General features: G+C 43.9%; 1 protein-coding gene across 6 annotated transcripts in view; it reads right to left on the bottom strand.

Annotated features, from left to right (window-relative positions):
• GALNT18 (polypeptide N-acetylgalactosaminyltransferase 18) overlaps positions 1 to 25,869 on the bottom strand; it is a 496,636-nt gene that overhangs the window by 212,240 nt on the left and 258,527 nt on the right. For all 6 annotated transcript variants that reach the window (XM_039538363.1, XM_039538360.1, XM_039538362.1 and 3 more), the window contains one exon: positions 9,379 to 9,571. In XM_039538363.1, the coding sequence (XP_039394297.1) occupies positions 9,379 to 9,571 (193 nt within the window). The remainder of the gene's footprint in view (positions 1 to 9,378; positions 9,572 to 25,869) is intronic.

Here is a 25,869-nt window from a genome sequence, read left to right as displayed (position 1 = left end):
ACTGGAGGAAGGCGTCCGACAGAGACCCCGACTGCAGCCCAGGAGGGAGCAGAATCATCGGCACTTTCTGTTTTCCCTTGAGGTATACAGGTCTAACTGGGGAAAGCTGGAAGATTTCCAGAGCTGGAAGATTGAGCGTACCACGTCTCGTCAGAGGGACCACTCGTGACCCCGGAACGAGCGGCTGAGGGTGTCCGCCAGGCCGTTCTGCTCCCCGGAAGGTAGAACGCCGTCAGGTGGGTAGCATTGTGGACGCAGAAATCCCACAAAACGAGGGCTTCCCTGCACAGGGGAGAGGAGCGTGCACCCCCCCGATGGTTGATATAAAAGACCGCCGATGTGTTGTCTGAGAGGACTGAAACACATCTGCCGACCAGTTGGGACCAGAAGGTCAAACAAGCCAGGCGAACCGCTCTCAGCTCCCTGACATTGATATGCAACTCGTGGTCCTCTGGCGACCACAAGCCCTGCGTCCTGAGGTGTCCCAGGTGTGCTCCCCAACCCCGATCCAAGGCATCCATTACCAGGGAGAGGGAGGGTTGAGGGGCAGCGAAGGGGACATCCATGCACACTTTCTGCGGATCGAGCCACCACCGCAGCGAGCTTAGCACCAAGTGGGGAATGGACACCACTGAGTCCAGGGGGTCCCTGGCCGGGCGGTATACTGTCACTAACCAGGACTGTAGCGGGCAAAGCCAGAGTCTGGCATGGTTTACCACATAGGTGCACGCCGCCATGTGACCCAACAGCCGGAGGCAGATCCGCGGTAATCAGGGTGCGGTGCAGTTCGAGGATGAGCTCGGAAATCGCACAGAACCTGGATTCCGGAAGGTACGCTCTGGCGTGGGCAGAGTCCAGAACCGCCCCTATGAACTCTATTCATTGCGTAGGAGACAGGGTGGACTTAGCTTCGTTCAAGAGGAGGCCGAAATTGAGAAAGGTCCGCCTGATGAACAACACCTGGGCCTCCACCTGCTCCTTGGTGCGGCCCTTTATGAGCCAATCGTCCAGGTAGGGGAATACCTGGATGCCCCGCCTGCGCAGGAAGGCCGCCACAACTGCCATGCACTTTGTGAAGACCCTTGGGGCAGCTGACAAGCCGAACGGGAGCACCGTGAACTGCAGATGGGCGTCTGCCACGACGAACCTGAGGTACCGAAGGTGTCAGGGAATTATGGCGATGTGGAAATAAGCATCCTTTAAGTCAAGGGCGGCATACCAATCTCCTCGATCCAAGGAGGGAATGATCGAGTACAGGGAGACCATGCGGAACTTGAGCTTTCGTACAAACTTGTTCAGCCACCGCAAGTCCAGGATGGGTCTCAGGCCCCCTTTCGCTTTCGGTATTAGGAAATACCGGGAGTAGAAGCCTTTGCCCCTGAGCTCCCGAGTGACTTCCTCCACTGCCCCTGCCTCCATGAAGGACTTTACCTCTTGAATTAGAAGTTGCTCGTGAGATGGATCCCTGAAGAGGGACGGGGAGGGGGGCTGGAAGGAGGAAAACTGGATAGAATATCCCCTCTCTACCGTGCGGAGCAACCAGCTGTCCGATGTGATTCGGGACCAGGCACGGTAGAAGGGGGACAGACGTGACCCAAAGATAGGAATAGAAGGATCCAGAGTCTTGACAGGTAGGTTGCCCTCGACCATACCATCAAACAGGGGGCCTAGCCCCCAATGGCGCTCTCGATTGACCGGACGCCTGGCTGGAGGGGTGGTGTTGGTGACACCTCCTGCCATTTCTGCCCTGCCTGCGCCCCAGCTCCTGGCGAGTCTGGGGCTGGTAGGGGCGTGGGGCCGCCTGCAGCCTAAACTGCCTGCGCTGGGTCACAGGGGTATGCAAGCCCAGCGAGCAAAGTGTGGCCCTCAAGTCCTTTAGGCTATGCAGACATTTGTCCGTCTTTTCAGAAAACAGCATCTGCCCCTCGAAGGGGAGGTCTTGAATAGTCTGCTGGACCTCATAGGGAAGGCCCGAGACCTGGAGCCAGGCTCCCCACCTCATGACTAGGCCCGTGGCCAGGGTGCGCGAGGCTGAGTCCGCCACATCTAGGGCGGCTTGGAGAGAGGCTCGGGAGATCAGTTTCCCCTCCTCCACCAGGGCCGAAAACTCCGACCTCGACTCCTGGGGAAGGAGCTCCGTAAACTTCGACATGGCTGAACACATGTTATGACCATATCAGCTTACAATTGCCTGTTGGTTGGCAATGCGGAGTTGTAGGCCTGCCGTGGAGTACACTTTTCTACCAAAGAGGTTGAGTCTTTTGACGTCCCTGCTCTTTGGTGTTGACCCCTGAAACCCTTGACGCTCCCGTTGGTTGGCTGCATCCACCACCAGGGAGTCCCGGGGGGGTGGGGTGTACAATGTTCATGCCCTTTAGAGGGGACAAAATAACGCCGCTCCATTCTCTTGGCAGTAGGGGCCAGTGAGGCTGGCGTTTGCCATAAGGTGTGGGACGTATCCGTTATGGTCTTGATCAATGGGAGAGCCACCCTGGATGGCCCTGAGGGACTCAGGATGTCTACTACCGGATCCGCGTCCACCTCGATTTCCTCAGCCTGGATTGCGAGGCTCTGAGCTGCCCGCCGGAGTAGTTGTTGGAGGATCCGAGTGTCCTCCAGGGCCAGTGCCACAGCCGTGCCCGAGACCACTTCGTCCGGGGAGGAAGATGAGGAAATTACTTGGATCGGCCCTTCCTCAGGTGCATGCAGCCCTTCGGGGTCCTGCGGCACACGGTACTGTGGTTGCGGGGCCGATTCTGATTCTAAATGCGGCACCGCGACCGGTACCGGGGTCGCCAGTGAATGGCTTGGCGTATCGGGCGGTGCCCGTTGAGCCGAACTGTAGCTGCTGCTGGTGCCGCTGCCCGGCTAGGGGGTGCTGAACTTGGATATGACACACCCCTGCCTGGCAACGGTGCCGGTGGAGGAGGCAGCTGCGCCAAGGCCACCGATGCCGAAGAGACCAAGGCCGACCTTGATCGAGGACCAAACGCCTGGCCTACCAACTGGCCCACGGGGTCCAAAACGGCCACTGTGAGGGTGGATGCCATTGCTGCTGCCACTGTGGGTAACGCTGATGGCTCACCCCCGAAACCGATCTCCTGCTCCGTGACTGGCTGGAGCAGTAAGAGTCTGCCTCTGAGTCTGAAGTCTCTGAGTAAGAGGACCTGGGGGGAGCAGCACCCGGTGCTGTTGGAGAGCGATGCTGAGGCAGCAGGGAGCCTCTTATCTGGTCCGGTGCTGCCCTAGCAGCGCGGTGCGGGGAGGGAGGCGACAGCATGGCTGGCTTGCCCCTCGTTTGTATTGGGGGATGGGCCGTGGAAGGCAACTCTCTACTATGGTGCGGGGAGGCCGGCACCGGGAGTCCCATCAAGTCTGAGGCCGCCTCGAATGCCTCCAGTGTCGAAGGGAGGCGCAAGTCTCTGCTGAGGTCCGGGGATCTAGGCCGGTCCGGACTGGACCGCCCTCACTGTGGTGCGGGAGTCAACGGAGCAGCCGAAGGCTGTAGCCCAGCCTGTCCGCTTGCACCCGCGGACGGCGTCGGCCTCTGGGGGTCCCGGTGGGGTGACCATTCCCTCACCGGCTTCCTCTTTTTAGCGGGCACTGGAGACGGTGAGCAGTGCCGCACTGAGGCCGACTTCCTATGACCCGACTCTGTTTGGTGCCGGGTCTTAGATGACTTGGGCTGGGCCCTACGTCCTGATGCCGGTGCCGGGGCACTCCACACCGAGGAAGACATGCTGGGCACCACCTCGGCCGCTTCCGGGTCCGAGGGTGGCCACAGGGCAGCCTCCATCAGGAGAACTCTAAGTCTTTGAGCTCTGTCTTTGAGTGTTCTCAGGCAGAAGCCCCTGCAGATAGAGCACCTGTCCTTTTGGTGGTTCTCTTCGAGGCACCTCAAACAAACAGAGTGCGGGTCACTCTTGGGCATGAATTTCCCTCAGTCCTTGCAGAGTTTAAATCCGGGGGACCCGGGCATGCCCCAACGGGCGATGAAAACGTGGAGGGGACCCCCCAACTACCAAGAACTATACACAAATGACCTAAGTAAACTAACGATATACACGGACTATACACGAGGATAGGACACTGCTAACTTGCTACGCGAGAGAAGTTCCAGCTAGCTGTCACCGGCGGTAAGAAGGAACTGAGGGGGTGGAGGGTCGGCGGGCCCCTTTATAGGGCGCTGTAGTGGCGCCACTCCAGGGGGCGCCAGGGCCAACCCAACGGACGCTGCTAGGGGAAAATCTTCCGGCTGGCGTGCACGCGGCGCGAACACACCTGCTTGGAATGGACATGAACAACCACTCGAAGAACTCCTCATATATGACCATCAGGTATGTACCTCCACACAAGTGTACCTCACATGGCTGTAGCTCCTACTAAAGACAATGTACCTGAAGCCACAACTGAACCATTGTTGCATTCTTCTGACTGGCAGTTCTGTACCATCTGCTAGGTTTTCAAGTATAAAGTAGAGTGGAGTCCAATGCCTGTTTTTGTTTTTATTTTAATTTTTATATTTAAGGGCTGACCACTCTTTATCCAGCTATGGATAAGTGAGGTTCTGTATGTATTTCCCCTCCTCCTATGCCAAAGGAGACTGTGTGTGTGTTCTGATCAGTTTTGAAGGGCAGACTACTTGCTTTCTATCTCAGAAGAAACATCTCCTGTTCTCTTATAATTTGGGATGACACAGAGGTCATTTGCTTTTTGCAAATGAAATTGGCAGAAGCTCCCGGGTTCAAGTCTCCCAATGTCATCTCCAGGACTCTACATACTACCATAACGCTGACCAACATTAGGAACAACAACATAAGCATATGACGAACAAGTGACTCCCCTGCACTAAAGCATCACAAAACATTAATTTAATGGATGTTTCCCTTGTCTCTGTGAACATATTTACATTCCTTGGCTATGCCATCTGCTCAATAGGCTCCTAGTTTATGATTGTTTCTATGGGCCGGATCCTGCTCCCATTCAAAGCAATCAGACTTTTACCACTGACTTGAATGAGCAGGATCAAACCTTAAGGTTCTGATTTATCATGCTTGTTAAGCATAGGCCTAGCTTTAACTTGCTGCTTAATGTGGAATAGTTGAGTTTTCTAAACACCAGGTCTTTAATATGCAATCAAAACCTTTTCCCTGCAAAGCAAAGAGAGCATCCCTGCTGCACACTTCCAGTCAGCTGGGAAAAGTGGTGATCCTTCTGAAAGCCAAACACTGTTGTACATTTAGCAACCCCTGCAACAAGGGAAAAGCCACATTTTTTCCCTCCCTCCAGTTGTCCTGCCTCCGATTTTCACGCAAATGCAGCTTTTCTCAACGCAGAAAACGCTTCACTGACCATAGTCACCCACTGGCCGATTCTTTCATTCCATGTATGCCTCATAAAAGAAATTCTGCAGAACAGTTCCTCCACTGGGGGTCCACTCTGCACCTTTTACCTCCATTCCCCACCTCTCACCCCTCCATAAGCAAAGAAGAACAATGTTATCTTTGTTTCACAGATGTGCTTCAGGGATCAGGCAACAACAAAATGTTCCCAACCAGCAAAGTAGAAGCATAATTCTGCATCTTGTCAAAAGAAGACTTGGTGCACAGCTCTGGGATTCCTTAACAATCTTTCAACAATATCTTTCTTGTTCAACATTTTACATACAGCAAGCTTCATATGCGCTGCCTGCCCTACTTAAAACAATAAGCACAGCAGAGCTGCAGCTAACCCAATGTGTTATCCCATTCCTGCCTAGAGTGAGGCTGGCACTGCTTTCTTCAAAATAGTTCCAAGTTCACTAGAACTAGTAGTTCGCTGTTGCCAATGGTATTTTCTGCCAAATATAGACGCAGTGCTGGCTGACAGATGGGGACTGGGGGTGGGAGGCTGAGAAGTAAACAGCTCATCACTGAGATTCCAGCAGCAGAAAATAACTATGGGGAAGTACTGGGAGAGAAAGATGTGACAGAATCCCCACAATACTGCTTATGCTGTGTGGTAAGTACTGTAGATAAGGAGATACACAGCAGGGAACTACTCCAATATGTTATCATTTCAGGAGTGTTGAATATTCCATAGACTTAGCACAATTATCATCATTTGTATTACAATAGCGCCTACAGTTCTCAACTAGGCTTGCGGCCCCACTGTGCTACCACTTTAGAAACACATAGTAAGAGATGCATACCCCAAAGGAAAGCAAGCAGTTTCAACAGGTGAAATTCTCTCCTATACAGAGGCCATGTTCAATATAAGTCACACTTAAAACCTACTTTGAGGTAAGGCAATTGCTACATTCTCCGCTCGACTATTTGTACAATCATTCTCTCCCATTAAAATTGATCAGTTTTGCCTAAAGAAATAAGGACCCAAGGATTGTCCCATTTTTTCCATGTTTAAACATCTTTGGTTCACAAAATCCAGCCTCAGTTTTGTGAGCACAACTAATTGCAGCCCAAATCATTGCAACTTAGACCTCTAACTGCCCTACGTGGTTATACATTTAAATGTAGGCAAAAACGTAAGATTGTAGGCAAAAACGTAAGATTGCTTCTCAATATCATGTATATGATATGTGCCTAACATTCAACAGAGTTGCTGACTCTATGACCCTACATATGGATGCAGAGGAGCTCCTCTCTTGAGTCATCCTACATCAACTGTTCAAACCCTGTATGAAAAAGCAGAGAGTAATACTAACATGCTACAAAAGGAGTTGAAGTACCTGATTAAATTAGGGTCTGGTACAGGGAGGTCTTGTAAGAACATAAGAAGAGCATAGTTTGAGGAGAAAACCTAGACAGAAGTTTATGTCTGCTGGTTAATTCAGTTACCAGCAAAGCCAAAACACAGATGGAGGCAAGCTTGGACTATATAAAGTGGATGTATATTTTCTCTTCAGAGAAGAGCAACTATTGTTACTGTTTCAAAAATGACATTTTCAGACGTGTATGGTATTTGATCTATCGTATGCTAGACACTGTAAGGCAGCTACAGGGGGATGCCATTAAAAAAATTCAACCTTGCCACCTATGGTAATTAAATTTACAGCATTATTTCTAGTATTTTTTTATTCTCAGTATCTGAAATAAATACTGACCTAAAGGCAAATACCACTGCATAGTACGTGTTGATTTATTTAATGGTACTAACTATGCCGAAACATACTAATAGAGCAGAATAGACCAGTGCTCCATCTTGTCCAGTACCCAATATCATCTCCTTTAGAGGAAGGTGCAAGAAATGCTGCAGTGGGTGATTACGGGTAACATTTCCAAGGACAGATCCCTCCTAATAATAGTTAAAGGTTGGTTTATGCCAAGCAAATATCTGTCAAGAACGGTCTAGTTATTACTTAGTCCTGCCTTGAGTGCAGGGGACTGGACTAGATGACCTACTGAGGTCCTTTTCTGTCCTATATTTCTATGAGACTTTTGATCCCTTCCAAAAGTCTCTCATAAATATTGGCTATTATAACTCTGGATATTCTTGTTACCTATATAAAATGTCCAATTCCATTTTGGAATCCTGTTATGTTCTTGGCCTCAATTATATCTTGTGGCAGTAAGTTCCAAAAACTTCTTGTACATTGCCTGAAAACATATTTCCTTTCATCAGTATTGAATTTGCTGCATTTAATTGATTATTCCCTTGTTCTCGTATTAGGAGAACGATCAGAAACATCTATGCATCCTATCTTCTTTAGGCCATTCATCGTTTTGTAGTCATGGATCGAGAAGCATATCTTAAATTTTACCGTGCAGAGTTAACTAAGGATCAAAACTTTCATGGAAACTACAAACACAATTCCTTGTAACTGGGATTTCTTTAAAAATCCCCAACGTAATAATTTTCTCTCAGACATAGTAATGTTCATGCTCTCTGACTTTTTAGAGTTTAAAAAATTAAATTGAAATCCTTGAGGAGCATCATTTCATAAGAAAAAAAAGCACAGGCGTGCTTCTATTCTGACAAGAACATTTTGTTAGTCCCAGAAGATTTATTTTTTTCTAAATTAATTTACAATTTAAAAAGATACAAATTGTTCATAAAGATACTGCTAATGGATTAAAACTAGAACGCAAATATAATTGCACAGGGCTTGATATCTTTTATGTTGGCCCTGCATCAGATCTCAGATATACATTTGTAATATCTAGAGATTCTGGCTTGGTGCTGCGATCAAACCTTTTAACTGATTCTGGGTTATTTTTTATTATTACTTTATCTAGTATATGGTACAATTTCTGTTTGCTTGTTTTACTTGTTAAAACGTGGTTTAAAGATCTGAATAAGAAGTCAACTGGATCACTTAATGGGTTGGTAATGAGATACAAAGCCATTCATGTCTAGATCACTGGTGCAGACGTAATCCTGGTTTGTACCAGCCAGTAGTGATTACTGTAATAGCTGTTTGGGTGGATTGCAAGATATCAATTTCTCTCCATCCAGTTTCCAGTGGACAAGTGTTCACATCAGAAACTTGGCACTTTTGTTTCTAGTGTAAGACGACCTGCCAAGGACTGAGTGGATGAGGAGACTCTATAGGTGGTCCCACCAGAATAGGCCTGAGATGCATTACCAGAGCAGTAAAGGAACGTTTGTGCAGCCACTGGGCCCCATGCACCCTGGCAGGGGTGAGGAAACAATTGGTTACTTAGCACGGGAGCAGCTTACTCAACTCTGGTAAACACATGGTACCTCCCCCAGATAACAGCAGTTCTAAACTCCACCGGGGCCTTCACCGGCGTTCTGCCAGGAAAGGCTACCCAAGAGATGAAAGAGATGCATAGCCTGTGTGTGCTACCTGAGCTGGCCAGCCTTGTTTGCTTTCTGATCTGTACCAGCCAGCTCTGGACTCCCCAGCTTTGAGCAGACCATTCCAACATGCACTCTGCATAATTCCAGGTGGACTTTGCACTATTGGGCCATCATCATCTGGGTTCTATTAACTTCCAGTAATCGTAATTCTGATTCATTTGCTGTACTGACCATAGCTTCTGAATGAACTGCAGGTTAACACAAAAAAATAAGCAGATTCTTCTCTGATAGATCGGGCTAAACAACAGAGCTCACTGACCAGCTGTGCAGCGTAAGTTACAGCTAGGATTTTCAAGAGGACGTAAGGGAGTTAGGCACTGTCAATGGGAGTTAGGCACCTAACTTCCTTGGGCACTTTTGAAAATCTCAGTCTACACTTACTTCATAAAGCCCCTCCTTCAATTCATTCTGGGTAACCCATGCACCAGCACTGTAATGACAATGTTTCATAACATTTCCAGTTAAAAAGTGTCAGCTTGCTGTAGAACTTGGGAATTCTCCTAACCATCAGCATTTCACGGACAGTTAATACTAAGTTCAATTGAAGGCACTTACCCATTAGGCCTCAGGTCAGGTAGTGGCCTATCCAATGGTAGGCGATCACTCAAGTAAGCATTGTAGCCATAATACTGGAATTGTTTAAGGGCAATGCGTCGGTTTTCAGGACTGAGGTCCTGGCCCCAGTGAGCAAAGAGGGATGAGTCAGTGAAAGCTTCAGCAGGATTTTCTTCCAGCTTTGGTGGAGTTTCTATAAAACAAACCAAAAAGATAGATTTTTAGATCTTTAATTCAAAACAAGCAACTAGTCATTTTCAGAGCAGTGTGAGAGGCATTATCTTAGGACTGCAACTTTATTTGCTCAGAAAACAAAACCCTGCATAGAGTATATGATTTCAGTTTACTGCAGCTTACAACTTTCTTCAGCCACTCAACCTAGGCATTCAAGGACATTCACCAAATAATGTTTTTGTCACCATGTAATATTTTTGTCCTGTGTGGCAGCATCTGTGCATCTAAAAACTATTCCAGTAAGAGAGATTTGGAAAGGGGGAACCAACATTTTATTGGTGATATGTTTGGCATCTAAAAAGAACTGCATCATAATTAACAACGCAGCATTTTCTCCCAAGATCTAACTGCCCATACAGTCTGTTAAACAGACCTTGTAAGACTATCTGTAATAGACCATCTGATAACTCCAGTCAGTGTTACACACCTCTAGTCTCAGGGGCCACGCACAGCTAAAATTCTAACCTGACAACCATGCTTAAATATTTTCCTATTCTATTAAACACAGTATGGATGAAGGACTCAGTACCTCATGAGCCCTTGATTTGTCATAGTTAATTATTGATTCACAAAAGAAGAGGACACCGAAAAGAGGTCTCCATTTTTCTGGAAGTCCATATAGTTTATGAACAGCCTCCCTGGAGACATTAACAAGTACCCAGCTAAATAACAATCTCATTTTTTAATATAGCTGCATTCGCAAATCATAGCTCTTCATTAATGCAAGTCAGAAACTGTCTTTCCAGAAGATTTTAATAGAGTTTTCTGATGTCTCTGTTGTGCAGTAGATTCATCAGTACTGTCTCCAGAGATGATACAGTGTCACGCTCGACTCCTACACAATCACCTACAGATCCAAAAGGCAACTTCAACCAGCAAGATGGAAATGTGCAAAGAGAAACGGCTTGTGTAAAATGACACACTACCACCTGGGATCATAACTCCCGACGTGTGTCAGGAAGCCCATCCTTTTATCTTTTTTAACATAAATTGAGAAGATTAAGCTGTTAGCTTCCTGTGAGAAGCCCTTCTTTTTTTCCCTGACAACTCTGACAAGAGACTAATGAAGGGCTGGTTACTTGCATTAGCTTCCAATCTCTGTAAATATGTAGTGTTTCTTAATCTGTCATGGCACTGTGTTACTGTTTGAGTGCTAAGATCAGCTCCATTTCACTTCAAGGATGAAAGACATGCTTAGCCCTCAGTCAAACGAGAAAACGGCTCTGACAGGCCTGCTACCAACAGATCAAGGTGATGTCAGAACAGGATACAGATCGCATGATCAAATATGACTTTGCAATGGTATTTCATTAGGAAAGATCAACTAATTCAGCTTAACAAAGAGCGTCACCTGAAGAACCTGCTAATTTGAGACAGGCAGGTTAATTTTTTAACTACCAGTCCAAGAATCATAGCAACAGACAGTTGTTTCTTGACCACAACTCCCTGATCCCCACAAGTAGTTTCTACTCATTCAAATAATCCCATTAACCATAAAAGGACTACTTGTATGAGGATACCTCACATACTAAGGCCTGTTGAGGCCACAGAATTCTTCTCACAGGTCAATGGGAACTAATGAGGCTCAGCACTGCTCAGGACCGTGCACATACACCTTGATTCAGGAAAATACTTCAGTACCTAATTAACTTTAAGCACATGCTTAAGTTATTTGGTGAATCAGGGTCTTAACTAGAAAATGAGAGAGGAGATCTAGACCAGAATTTATGACAGTTTAGGAAACCCTCACATTCATGGACACTAAATAAAGAGATTTGCTATTTTCTTATTCATGTGGCAAAGTTATTTCTCCAGTGCTTGGCGTCTCCTTAGCCATGGATATCAACACAAAGGTTTTCAATACTCTCTCAGCTAAACAGACAAAATGTTATGGCTTTGCATACACAGAATGCCCATTACATTTTAATGTTCAGAACTAGGAGCTGCAGAGTTATGACAGCAAAAAAGGCAGGAATGAAAAATCATGAAAGAGGTAGGAAGACAACTAAGAAGAGTACGGTAAACATGAATCTGCTTTTAAAAATACCAATAGCAACTTGAAAAGACCTATTTTAAGGGCCAAATCCTGCACTCAGATAAATGCTAAGCTGACAATTAAGGGCAGAAATTGGCATGATGTAAATTTTGCATTGGTGAAAGGCATTAGATACATAGCTCTGTAGTCTGAAGTATTATATTTACCCAAAGGTCATGTATGGGACAAACAATATCAAGTCAAGTGTTTCCCATATTGTCTTGTTGATGTGCCTCCACCTGGACCAGAAGGATCATCTCTAATACTGAGAGAGTGCTTCATTTTCCAGATTCCTACCTCTGCTACAGACAATTATTGCCGGTTACTTTGGGGATGGATTTTTGTGACCTGGACATCTTCCTGTGCATTGGAATTGGACTGAATTGAACAGCTCAGTCACAAACATACAGCAAAACAGTATTCATGTAGTAAGAAGTTTGCCTCACTATTGGCCACAGGCCAGCCTTAAAACTTCGTGAAAAGGTGAAATGTTGTGCATCCCTTTACGCGGATTCTCCTATTTAGAGGCAGGACATTATATAGCCTTCTCCATGGCTACTGCTCCTGTCCTCTTCCACATCCCTCCTCCCCCTAAACAGACTAATATGAAGATCAGCAATGGAAGTCTGCCTCCAAGTTGGGAAACTCTGCAAATATTTTGACAGTTGTTTTTTATCTGTTAGAAAACTAACATCCTGACCTACAGGAGTATCACATTCTTCTAATCTTTGTACAGATACCTTAATCAACACATTCAAGACAGAAAATTCCACTGAGAATACAATGGGTTAGTCTTCAAAAGGTGAAAAGCAAATATGAACAATTCACACTGTAAGAAGTTGACATTTCTGAAGTTATACATCAAGACTGACTTCCCTCTTCCTCCCCCATCCTGACATTTAAAGAAAAAGGTTGTGCTAATCTGGATTTCTCCAACTCGGACATGTTGTCTCTGAAGGTTTCGAAGTTTATATTCAATTATTATACTTCCAGTGTATGGCTAACTGATATATGATCTAGTCTAAACATCTCTTGCAAGTAGTCCCCAATAAAGAAGAAGTTGTAATTAAAAGGATGAGATTTGGGGTAACAGACAGATGCACATGCATAGACTTGTAGCTACCATAAAGTTCCTTTTTCCATACAGCTTCATCCCAAGTAACCAAATACTGTCCTCACATTCACACTCAGCATCCACTGAATTTCAGCTAATATTGCCAAAAAAGTATTTCCTGAAGAGATTCACTAATCTCTTGCTATTTCTTAATTTAAGCAGCATTCAGCAATCAACAAGTTAGGACCAAGACTCTTGAGCTACTGGATAGCTCTAAAGATAAAAACGGTTTTCAAAACTCTCACAACTCACTTGACCGTTTTTCATACACCGAGTGACCACTTCATTTCACTGAGTATAATAGGAAACAGAATAATGCTAGTAAAAAATTCATTGGTTATTTAATTCAATTGGACTTGAGCATGAATTTCTAATGGCAGAATTTGTCTCCCTTTATTTGGCTGAAAGTACTCAGATAATAGAATCATAGGTCTGGAAGGGACCTTGAAAGGTCAACTAGTCCAGTCCTCTGCACTCATGGCAGGACTAAGTATTACCTAGACCATCCCTGATGGGTGTTTGTCTAACCTACTCTTAAAAATCCCCAATGATGGAGATTCCATAACCTCCCTAGACAATTTATTCCAGTGCTTAACTACCCTGACAGTTAGGAAGTTTTTCCTAATGTCCAACCTAAACCTCCCTTGCTTCAACTTAAGCCCACTGCTTCTTGTCCTATCCTCAGAGGTTAAGAACAATATTTTTTCTCCCTCTTCCTTGTAACAACCTTTTAAGTGCTTGAGAAGATGGAGAGGAGACATACGAGTTTTCTTTTCCAGACTAAAAAAATCCAATTTTTTCAATCTTCCCTCATAGGTCATATTTTCTAGACCTTTAATCATTTTTTGTTGTTCTTCTCTGGTCTTTCTCCAATTTGTCCACATCTTTCCTGAAATGTGGCATCCAGAACTGGACAATACTCCAATTGAGGCCTAATCAGCGTGGAGTAAAGTGGAAGAATTACTTCGTGTGTCTTGCGTACAGCACGCCTGCTAATACATCCCAGAATGATGTTCACTCTTTTTACAACAATGTTACATTGTTGACTCATATTTAGCTTGTGGTCCACTATGACCCCAGATCCCTTTCTGCAATATTCCTTTCTAGGCAGTCATTTTACATTTTGTATGTGTGAACTGATTCTTCCTTCCTAGGTGGAGTACTTTGCATTTGTTCTTATTGAATTTCATCCTATTTACTTCAGACCATTTCTCCAGTTTGTCCAGACCATTCTGAATTATACTCCTATCCTCCAAAGCACTTGCAACCCCTCCGGCTTGGTATCATCCACAAACTTAATAAGTGTACTCTCTATGCCATTATCTAAATCATTTAGGAAGATATTGAACAGAACCAGACCCAGAACTGATCCGTGCAGGACCCCACTTGTTATGCCCTTCCAGCATGACTGTGAACCACTGATAAGTACTCTCTGGGAATAACAACAAAGAGGACTTAAAGTAGTCTCCAGTAATAAACAAACAAACAAACAGAGTTAAAGTAGTCAATGTGAGTTGCACTGATCTATGTCTTTGAGGACAGAATTTGGCCCTAAATCTTATACTCAATTCTCATTCTTCAAAATATAAAAGGTTACTACTTCTGCAGCAGGGCCGCCCAGAGGGGGGGAGGGGGGGCAAGAGGGGCAATTTGCCCCAGGCCCCGAGCCCCACAGGGGCCCCCACGAGACTTTTTCGGGGCCCCTGGAGCAGGGTCGCTCACTCGCTCCGGGGGGCCCGGAAAACTCTTGCGGGGCAGGGGCCCCCGGAGCTTCTTCGCTCCCGGTCTTCACCGGCGGGGGGTCCTTCAGCTCCGGGGCGGAAGGACCCCCCGCTGGCGAATTACCGCCGAAGACGGAGCGGGACCCGCCGCCGAAGTTCAGCTCGGTCTTCGGCGGTAATTCGGCGGCGGGGGGCCCTTCCGTTCCGGGACCCGCCGCCGAAGTGCCCCGAAGACCCACGGCGGGGGCCCCCCGCCGCCGAATTACTGCCGAAGACCGGGCTGCGCTTTGGCGGCGGGTCCCGCTTCGGCGGTAATTCGGCGGCGGGGGGGGGCCCCCGCCGCAGATCTTTGGGGCACTTCGGCAGCGGGGGGCCCTTCCGTTCCGGGACCCGCCGCCGAAGACCCCGGGCCCCCGGAATCCTCTGGGCGGCCCTGTTCTGCAGTTGCTGAAATGGCCATGGGAAGCAAAGGCCTAGAAGTGAAACAATAAATGTATACTGCCAGAAGAGGTATTCATTTAGGCACATCTCTGCTCAGATATCAGTCAGGGAAATACATCAGTTCATTTTCTCTCATATGTTTCTGGTGGGAAAGGGTCCTATAGTCATCTGTAGCAAGTGTTCTGCATGTGTTAATAAAGGCCTGATCTGCTTCAACTTTCCTTGCCCTGTAAAAGGGGAATGAGGATTCTTAGGCATTGCAGTCATTGGCAGCTTGTCATGTTAGCATTTAGCTACTGTGGTGATAGGTATCTTAGAAATAGCATAGCTATATTAGCTGGACAATATCCAGCTCTATTATTGAAGCAAGGAGGCCTGATAGCCCCACACGATCTTGCCTGGGTCTGATCACATGCTGGAGCATCCATTTGAAGAACCGCATCCATTTTGTAACTAACTATTGACTTGCTATGTTTTTATCCTGTGCAGCTTTCTGGGCGATGGTTATTAGATCCGTAGCTAGCCTCCATACTGAATTTCACTACTACTACTTCTAACCTCCTTAACTGCAGCTCCAAAGACAGAAATTCAGCCTCCCAGCTGTATTGTTCATTATGCTGTAGCTGGCAATATTCTCCCCATCTCCTCTCAGTCTGACTTTAGTTGACTGCATAGCACATTACAGGGACACTTGTGGTCAGAAGGTATCAGCAAGAGCCAGCATCTACATAACATCAAGATGCTTCCTTCTTCTTAGTACTACCAAAAAAAACCAACAACAACCCCACAACCCTACATTTCATAATAGCTTTGTTGTCAAATAAAGCTTAAATCTTATTAAAAGGTATAGAAGCTAGTTGATTCAATGAAACTCTCATACAGTCCTCAATAAATATCATTTGAAGTGAAGTGGTTTGGTTTTTTTTAAACAAATAAAACACACACACCACATATGGCTTGCTATTATCCTAGTAAGGTTAATATTCTTTTAGTAGCTTTCAATTCCACATAACTAATTCATAGTTATTTTTAGTAAACTAGGCTGTAGTTATGGCCTGTGAGCTGGAATTCTCAACAACAACAAACAGGATGGGATTCCTGTCTTGATTTGCCACACCGTGCCCAAGTTTTAATGGACCAGGTGATACAAGGGGTTTCTCTATATTCTAACAGAGGGAGAAAATATTGCATTGATGTGGCAGGAATGTGAGAGTTCACCTAGCTTTTCCCTGAAGTTACAGACTGAGTTATATCACTGAGTAAAGCCAGATAAATGGGCTTTGCACAGATGTACGCTACAGCGATCGAGATAACGGAATTTCCATCTACATCTTTGCTCTGGAAGAGGCTGCTGTGTTTCTTCTCTCTACACCTTTCCACGCAGAAATTAACCAGCATACCTGCATAGTCATCAACCCACTAGTCATCAACCTCTCTTCTCCCAAAAACCTCAAAGCTAAGAGTTACCACAACGAATTTCTTTGTGACGTACATGGGTATGTGTAGTCCCTTCACGTAACTCTTCTGCACTGTGCCTCCCCTCCCCCTCCCTTCAAACACACTCACTCAGGGTATGTCTACACAGAAGATGGGATGGTGCTTCCCCTAGTGCAGACACAGACAAGCACTAGCACAACTGGGTGCTCAAAAAACATATAATAATTTAGACGGTAAGGTTTTTTAGAATAGGGACAGAAATTTCACCCACTGACTTATTTGTCTGGAAAGATCTATGCACGTTTATGGTATCATTTAAATAATAGTTAATAACTGATCTTACAAACTATATTTAGGAGTGGCTTTGCCCACTACTGAAATCAAACCACCCCTGGGAAGGAACAGGACAATCAGTTAACACCACACAACAATGTTAGGGACTGTAAGAAGAAAGCAAAGAATATTGTAGCTCACTGCAATTAGAGTAAGCATTTAGGGACAATAAGCAAAATGCAATTATCCAAATTGAAACATGCCCAAAACTGTGCCAGGGGATTTTTCTGACCCACTAGAGCAGACTTCACTTTTACACCTCATCTGAAAGACGCTAACCTCAGCAGCACACTGCCATCTAATATGGAAGGCAGTAGTTTACTACCAACTCAGAAAGGTAGAAAGCCTACTGCTTAGTCCCCAGTATAAATTTTGTGCTGCAGCTACACATTCCTTGTATATTTCCCACGCAAGCACTGTTCCACTCCAACCAGGCTGCGTTTCTATTTTCTGAGAATGATCACAACTTCAGCTACTGCTTCAAGTTTGGCCCACGTTGGTGGGGAATATGTTGGTGGCCTCAATTTGCTAATGGATGAGTGTAATCACTGACAACTGGCACAATTATAAGCAGCCTTAGCGAGTATGGGAACCGACCTACCTTCACACTTTTATGGAGGAAGCACCACTGAAAGGGTTGATGTATATTGGCAGGAATGCAGATACAGGGTAAAATTTTCAGAAGCACCTCAGTGACTTAGATAGGGTGACCATACAGCAACTGTTAAAAATCGGGATGGGGGAGGCGGGGGTAATAGGAGCCTATATAAGAAAAAGCCCCAAATACCAGGACTGTCCCTTTAAAATTGGGACATCTGGTCACCCTAGGCTTAGGCCTGGTTTACACCAGAAAATCCACACCCCTAAGCAATGTACTTAAACCAACCTAACTCCTGGTGTAGACTGTACTAAGTAGATGGGAGAATTCTCCCATCGACCTAGGTACTGCCTCTTGGCATAGGTAGTGTCTTCAATGAAGTACTACAGTAGCGCAGCCATACCACTGCAGAGTTAAGTGTAGTCAAGCCCTTAGAAGCCTAAGTCCCATTGATTTTCAATGGGACTAAGGCACTTTTGAAAGTTTTGCTTGGAATCTTGCAGTTGTCTGTGTTGTACCCTGATCTGTCCACAGAAGACTTTAACCTTCCAGGATTTTAAAACAAATTAAAAGAAAATGGTCTCTCATTCAATATGCAGTTATGGCTTACAATTGCTTGGCTGATAGAAGAATTGTTGAGACAGCTTTGAAAAAGAAATAGAATAACTGAGCTCATAACTTCACAACTAGGAATACCGCATGTGCTCCATTATCTTCTGTGCTGCATCATCTGGCATAATAATGTTGCCGCCACTAGTAATTTTTTTCTGTACATTATTTATTTGCTTAAGCTGTACAATGTATCACTTTCCCCCAGTTTATTATTTATGCTAAATTGGGTCTCTTTGTTGAGATGTTTTTCATTATTTCTCCATAAGAAATACTATTTCACTTTGAATTTTCATCATACAGAAGCTGGGTTTTTTAATTATTACAAATGCTGTTCCTAAAAATAGCACAACAAGTTCTTGAAGTTAAGAGTCAACAGAGGAAATATATGTGAAATTTGCAGCAGAAAGGTCACTAATAAGAGTTGGGATTATGAGGTGATGTTGCAAAGCTACAGTAATTAATTAAAAGCATAGTTAATATCACTGTATGACGGGCTAGAGACTAGCAAGAGCACATACACAACTGAAAGCACAGTTTCAGAATTTCCTCTCCTTTCAGGATGCTGCTGAGAAGAAAGAAAGTAAAACAATTAAATACAGAAGCAGACCGGGGTCATTTTGCTCTTCTCCCCAAATGAGCTCTTCTAGGCACATGATGATTAAGGCTACGATATAGTCACGGAGGTCACGGCAGTCACGGATTCCGTGACTTTACCGGACCTCCGTGACTTCTTCAGCTTCAGCAGCTGAAGCCATGGCTGGAGCTGGAGCCAGGGCTATGCTCCCCATATAGCCCCGTGGTGGGGGTCTTCGCTGGGACCATGCGCCCCTGCCCCACGGTGGGGGCTGCAGCTGGAGCTGTGCGCCTCTTGTTGCCTCTGCTGTTGCTTGTATGGTTATTTTTAGTAAAAAAAAGGCATGGCTCCGTGAATGTTTGTTTGTTGCCGGGACTTTTACTAAAAATAACCATGACAAAAATCTTAGCTTTGATGATGAGAAGCATCCATCTGATTATTGCATATTGAGAACATCCATTTTTGCCCAGCCTCATGTACAGCTCACCCTTTCTCCAGAGGATTGCTATAAACTGGATTGCCAATCAATCAAGGGGGAGAAGGCAGCCTCCCCAGAATAAAGAAATGAAGTAATAATAAGGCCGAGAAGGCACCTAAGCCAGAGAATTAAACAAGATACTTGATGTGAGACATTTCCCCCTGTAAGTTAAAAAGTAACAAATGAGGGATACAACGAAGAGCAACAATAATAAGCAATGCAGCAAAAACATCAGCTAGTGTAGAAATGCCTTCCATGGTGTGAGAGCAACTTCCCAAGTCATGCTCTGTAACATTACACTGCTGATTTTAATAAGTGTCAGTAACAAGAAAGGAAAGACTGTAAACCAGAGAAAACTCTGGATCTACAAGAAGATTTGTGTTTCAGCTAAAGACCCCCTTCTGACGACAAAAATTACTACATGACCCCAAAAATTACTACATGACTACATGGGGATCAAAACCTCAGCTCACCTGAGCCCTGCCACCCCCATGGGGGGGGGGGGCAGAGAAGAGAGAGAGAAGCCAAAGCCCAAAGATTTCAGCTCCAGGCAGGGAGCCTGTAATCCGAGCCCCACCGCCCAGGGCTGAAGCCATCAGCCTTCGGCTTTGGCGGTGGGGATCAGGCTTCGGTTTTGGCCCTGGACCTCAGCAAGTGTAAGCCAGCCCTGGCAACCCCATTAAAATGGGGTCCCGACCCACTTTGGGGTCCTGACCCACAGTTTGGGATCCGCTGGTATGGATGAATGCCAGCTATTTAACAAACCTAAACAAATCCATGTCTAGCACGTTCCTTGTGAATGAAACACATGTTGGAACAGGTGCCTGTATTTTGGCAAGAAACCTTTGATCACATGTTCTTCTCCCTGCTCCATTTGTATTTTCAGTCTAGAATTGAAAACAAGGAATATGTGGTGATTAAAACTACAGTCTATGAGTCAGTGGAATGAGGATGCAAGTCTAACTGGACTGCCATCAAAGAAATCAAACTTCAACCCTTATTTGTCAGTGATTTTATAATTGGGCCAGTTGTCAGTGATTACAGTCAGTTTGTGATTTTTTTTAAATCTTTAGCAGCCAGAAATTTGGAAAATGAAGATAAACTCTTGTTTCCAGTGTATTTGTACCTGTGTTGGTTCCAAAATATTAGAGAGATAAGGTGAGTAAGGTATCTTTTATTGGACCAACTTCTGCTGGTGAAAGAGCTTTTGAGTTTATAGAGTTCTTCTTCAGGTCTAGGAAAAAGTATTCCCAGCCTCACAGCTAAACAGGCGGTGGAAGAGACTGTTTAGCATAAGGCGTAAATACATGTTGAAAGAGACCATTTAAGGTGAAGTGAGCAGTTAACTCCTCTGCAGTAATAAGACAGAGGAGGAGTAACAGGTTACAGATTGTTGTAATGAGCCATAAATCCAGTGCTTTTACTGAGTGCAAAAATTTTAGTGTCTACAGAGTTATTAATTTAAGCTCCTAGGTTTGTCTTTTGAAGGTGCTGTGCAGGTTTCCTTCCAGGATGAAGACTGAGAGGTCAGATATGGAATGATCATTTTATGAGAAGTGTTCACCCATGGGTGATAGGGTGTTTTTGTCTTTTAACATTTTTCTGTGCGAGTTCATTAGAGAGCATAGTGATTGTCTCGTTTCACCCACAAAGTTGTTATTGGGCAGTTAAGTACACTGGATGAATGCAGCCCATTGGCATAGGCATGTGTAGGACCCATGGATCTTGAAAGGTGTGTTGTGGGGGGCATTAATCAGTGTAGCAGTGGAGATTTGTCTGCAGATTTTGCATCTGCTGTTATGGTAGGGTCTGATGCTACTTGTGTCCTGGTCTGTGGAAAACTTGTTTCAGATCAGGGGCAGCTCTAGGCATTTTGCCGTCCCAAGCACGGCAGGCAGGCTGCCTTCGGCGGCTTGCCTGTGGAGCGTCCACTAGTCCTGTGGCTTTGGTGGACCTCCCGCAGGGCCCTCATGGTGACCGGCAGAGCGCCCCCAGTGGCTTGCCTTCCCAAGCATGCGCTTGGCATGCTGATGCCTGGAGCCGTCCCTGCTTCAGATGACAAACTTGGCAGGTTGTTTCAAGGCAAGAAGAGGGGGTTCAGGAAAGATTTTTTTCAGGATGTGGTCCCCACTCAGTATGGGTTCTAATTGTTTAATGATACCCCACACATATTCCAGCGTGGGGTGGTAGGTGACAAGTAGGAGTTTGCAGTCATAGGTGTTTTCCCCCACACACACTGAAGGAGGTTCTCTTGGGGTATTTGAGTGGCCCATTAAATGATGTAGTCTACTTCTCTGGTGGAGTGTCCTTGTTTGGTGAAGGTGGTTTTAAACGTGTTAAAGGTGTGCATCCTGGACTTTCTCCTCAGAGCATGTTCTGTGGTATGTAACTGCCTGGCTATAGATAACAGAATTCTTCATATGTATGGAGTGGTTACTGGATCTGTGAAGGCAGAGGCGGTGAATTTTTTTTTCAATTTGCAATCTAGGGTCAAGATGACCCATTCCACAATTTTGATAAGCAATAAACTCAGCCACAATGAAACACATCCGCCAGTGGCAAGAGCTGCAATGCTAGTGACACCCTAACTCAAATATACATCAAGGTCGCATAGCCGGAAATTCATGTAGAACGGAGATATTGCTAGTTGATACATGTCAAACAGTCATTTTAACACGTCACAGGTAGATGGTTAAGAATCGAGCAAATACTGTGGAAAATTGTGTTTCTTGGTGCTAAAGAATAAACAACATATTTCAGCATTATAAACCAAAATATGAGTGAGTATCTTTAAGCGTTAAACCTTAGCATTATTATCACGCTGTATAATTATGAACCTTTCTTTGTTATAACTGGTTGACATGTAATAAACAAGGTCCATAAAAGAAAAGTAACAGTATTTACGCTTAATAGACTATGAAAGTGATGACATCACACTCCAAGTGGGTAACTGTGAGGAAGGGGATTACGTTCCAAACAACCAGTGTCGGGTTATAACATCGAAAAACATCATTTTGTTTCTGTGTAAACGCTGTAACTAACTGTTTTAATAGATAAATTAGTGTATGTTACTAATCACTGAACCTTTAAGCAGTGAAAAGACATGTTGGGATGGCTGCAATGTGGTTTAAATCACCAACCATGTGGTGGGTGCGTCAGCCATCCTTAATGCTATAATGCTCGCAATCGAGAGCACAGTACATAACAATATTCAAATGTCCCATGGCAGAGAGAGGAAAAAGAAAACCCTCTGGAGCTGAGTATCATAAACAAAAGGCTGAGAAGAAAAGGACCAAGCAAAACAGCTGGGATCCTTCCTGAAATATCTTCTCTTTAATCCAAATAAAGATGGAAACAGTTCACAGCATCCAGATGACGGAATCTCACTTGGAGATGAGGGTAGCTCACATCCACAAAAAAGCCATTTGGAAACACAAGATGATGGAACCTTACTTATAGATGAAGGCAGCTCACAGCATCCGATGATATGGAAGTGAAGAAAATTATTCACCTTCAGAGACAAATGCAGACATTGAAGTAAATGAAATAGAAGAAAGGATGAGGAAGTTACAAAAAGTTAAAGTAGGGGAACCCAGCTTCATGGCCCAGATGTGATGACAGGGTGTGGCAAATTCTCATGGAAAATGGACCCAAACAAGTTCATGAATTTCCCTTCCCTAAGGATGGAAATAAAAGAAAATTCTCTGCTCAGCATTACAAGAGGAAACTCATTAATGGGGAAGAAATTCATTGAAACTGGTTTCAATATTCAATGTCAAAGGACTCTGTGTTTTGCTGCAAGTTGTTTGAAATCAAGCAATTGGTACATCACTTACTGAAAATGGTTCAAAGGACTGGAAAAACAACATCTCTTCAATTCTCTCTTCGCATGAAAGAAGTACAGAACATTTGGAATCTTTTCAAAACTGGAAAGAACTTGAATTACGATTGAAAAAAAGAAAAAAACTGTCGATGAAGAGAATTTACAAGCGATCAAGGAAAAAGAAGAATATTGACAACAAATATTAGAGCATCTGATTGCTTTAGTGAGAGTTATCAGTGGGCAAAATTTAGCATTCCGCAGCCACAGTAGAAAATGAAAAATTATACACTCCAGGAAAACTCTTTAAATTTTGTTGAATACCTAGCTTTGTTTGATCCAGTCATGAAGGAGCATCTATGTAAAATAACTGATATGAAACACAGGTTCATTACTTAGGAAAAAATATGCAGAATGAATGGATTCAAATCCTAGCAAATGCCATTAAAAAGAAAATTGTAGAAGCTGCCCATTCTGCAAAATACTTTTCAATAATACTGGACTGTATGCCAGATGTGAGTCATGTTGAACAAATGACGAGCATTTGTTTTGTGGATATGGAAAAGTCTGCAGATGAAGATAATGTTAAAGTGCTCATAAAGGAACATTTTTGAGGTTTCGTAACACTGAAAGATATGACTGGAGCATTTATGACTGAAACTATTCTGCAAGAGCTTGAAACAATGTCATTATCTGTTGAAAACTTACATGGCCAAGGCTATGATAATGGGAGTAATATGAAGGGTAAAGACAATGGTGTGCAAAGGAGAATGATGGAAATCAATCCCAGGGCCTTTTTCGTTCCTTGCAGTGCACGTTCTCTGAATTTGGTTGTCAATGATGCTGCTAGATACTGTTTGGAGACAAGCAGTTTCTTTGACCTGGTGCAACGTGTTTATGTGTTTTTCTCCGGCTCAACATGCCGTTGGGAGATTCTGACTCGCCATGTGAATTCTCTAACTGTGAAACCACTTAGTCAGACAAGATGGAAGAGTCGCACTGATGCTTTGAAGCCTCTTCGCTATGAACTTGGAAACATTTATGATGTCCTAATTAAAATTTCTGATGATACTACCTTTACTAGATCTGGCAATACAGCACATTCAGATGCAGAAGCTCTTGCAAATGGCCTTTCCAAATTCAAATTTGTGACCTCACTCATTCTGTGGTACAATATCCTTTTCGAGATTAACCTCACTTGTAAGCAGCTTCAGGAAAAGAACTTGAACATACATTCTGCTATTCAAAAACTACAGCAAACCAAAAATATTCTGGAGGAATTCAGAAGTGATGAAGGGTTCGAAAGAATAATGGTAGATTCTCTCAAGCCTGCTGAAGAAATAGAGCCAGTTCGCATTCGGCAAAAGAAACAGCAGTTTTCGTATGAAGGACAAGACACACCCATTCAGAACCCAAAACAAAGGCTCAAAGTGAATTTCTACTTTGCAGTCCTTGATACTGCTATTCACGTGGTTGAAGAAAGATTTCAACAGATGCAGCAGCAAGAGTCAGTATTTGGCTTTCTATATGATATCCACAGCTTGCAAAAGAAAACAGCAAAACAGATAAGAGAATTTTGTATAAAACTGGAGTCAGCATTGACTCATGAAAATTCAAAAGACATTGATGCTACAGATTTATGTAGTGAGCTTCAGACTTTTTCAAGACGAATTAAGAAACATTCCACTCCTGAAAAAGTACTGAAGTTTGTTTTTGAAAATATACTCACAGTTTTCCAAACATTTTTATAGCTCTATGCATTCTTTTAACTTTGCCAGTTTCTGTAGCTAGCTTCTCAAAGTTAAAATTGATAAAAACATAACAATGGTGCAAGATAGACTTGCTGGACTTGCCACAATGTCAATAGAGCATGAAATAGCTGGAAAACTGGATCTAAAAGAACTAGTGACTGAATTTTCAAAACTTAAAGCAAGAAAAGTCATGTTTTAAGAGCACACAGTGTTTTTTATTTGGAGTGTTTTGTAAATACAGGTTCAAGTTAATTGAAGAGAGTTTTCTTATTTCTTTCTATATTGGATGTAAAAGCAGCAAAGAGTCCTGTGGCACCTTATAGACTAACAGACGTATTGGAGCATGAGCTTTTGTGGGTGAATACCCACTTCATCGGATGCATATATTGGACGTGGTGGTAATGGCAGTTAAAGCAGGATAGTGTAATGGATGAGTTTGGATTTGTAATAATAAAAATTATAATTAATATTTTTAATGCATTTTTATTTGAAATTGGACTGAAATATCATCTAGCTGTTATGTATAAATCTATTCTGAAAATTTCGTGTCTCTATTTTATCTGATCTCAGAAACATTGGTTGGACAGACGGACAAACTGAATAATTAAGCTTTTTAAAAAAAACCACACACAAACACTTGAAAACATTAAAAGGGGAAAAGGGGCAAAATGTTTCCCAGTTTACCCAAAAACTCAGCCTAGATCTGCCCTTGTGGTTTGGGGGGACGCCGATTGCATAGTTCACCTAGTGCGCCAGTTGCTGGTAGCTAGTCTAGGTCAGCCCCTGTGTGAAGATAAGTGTGGTGATCCTTGGGTTTGTGTACATAGTTCGCTGTACAGTTCAATTGCTGAAGCTGACTGAGGTGTGAGAGGACAAGATCTACTAGCTCTAATACCTTTAAGGACATGGTGACCAGAAACAATCACTTTCAGTTCACTACCTACAGATAATACTTCCTTTGTCAAATAAATGAGCTAGTTTTAAATGCAAAACATGATTTGTTAAACTTTTTTCCCTTATGTACCCAGCACATTTAAAGGTCGTTTTATTTAACTAATAAACAGTTTTAAAACACTATTTTTATGCATTAATTGAATTCCAATTTCCATCCAAATGCAACTTAACAAAAAACAAAAAATTAATCTAGTAAATAGGAAATGCATTCACCATATTTTATCAAAATAAAAATGTAAAACTTAATATGAAATAATGTAAGCTTAAATAAATATGAATAGATGTAGTTTATCCTCTAGTTAGCAAAAATAAGTACCAAATCTGTGTAAAGTCTATATTACATTGCAAATCTACATGTTTTAAATGATTACCAACAAATGAGAAACTTT

Source organism: Mauremys reevesii, linkage group 4 (genome assembly GCF_016161935.1).
Source record: "Mauremys reevesii isolate NIE-2019 linkage group 4, ASM1616193v1, whole genome shotgun sequence".
Taxonomy (NCBI): domain Eukaryota; kingdom Metazoa; phylum Chordata; order Testudines; family Geoemydidae; genus Mauremys; species Mauremys reevesii.
This window is presented reverse-complemented; position numbering and strand designations above follow the sequence as displayed.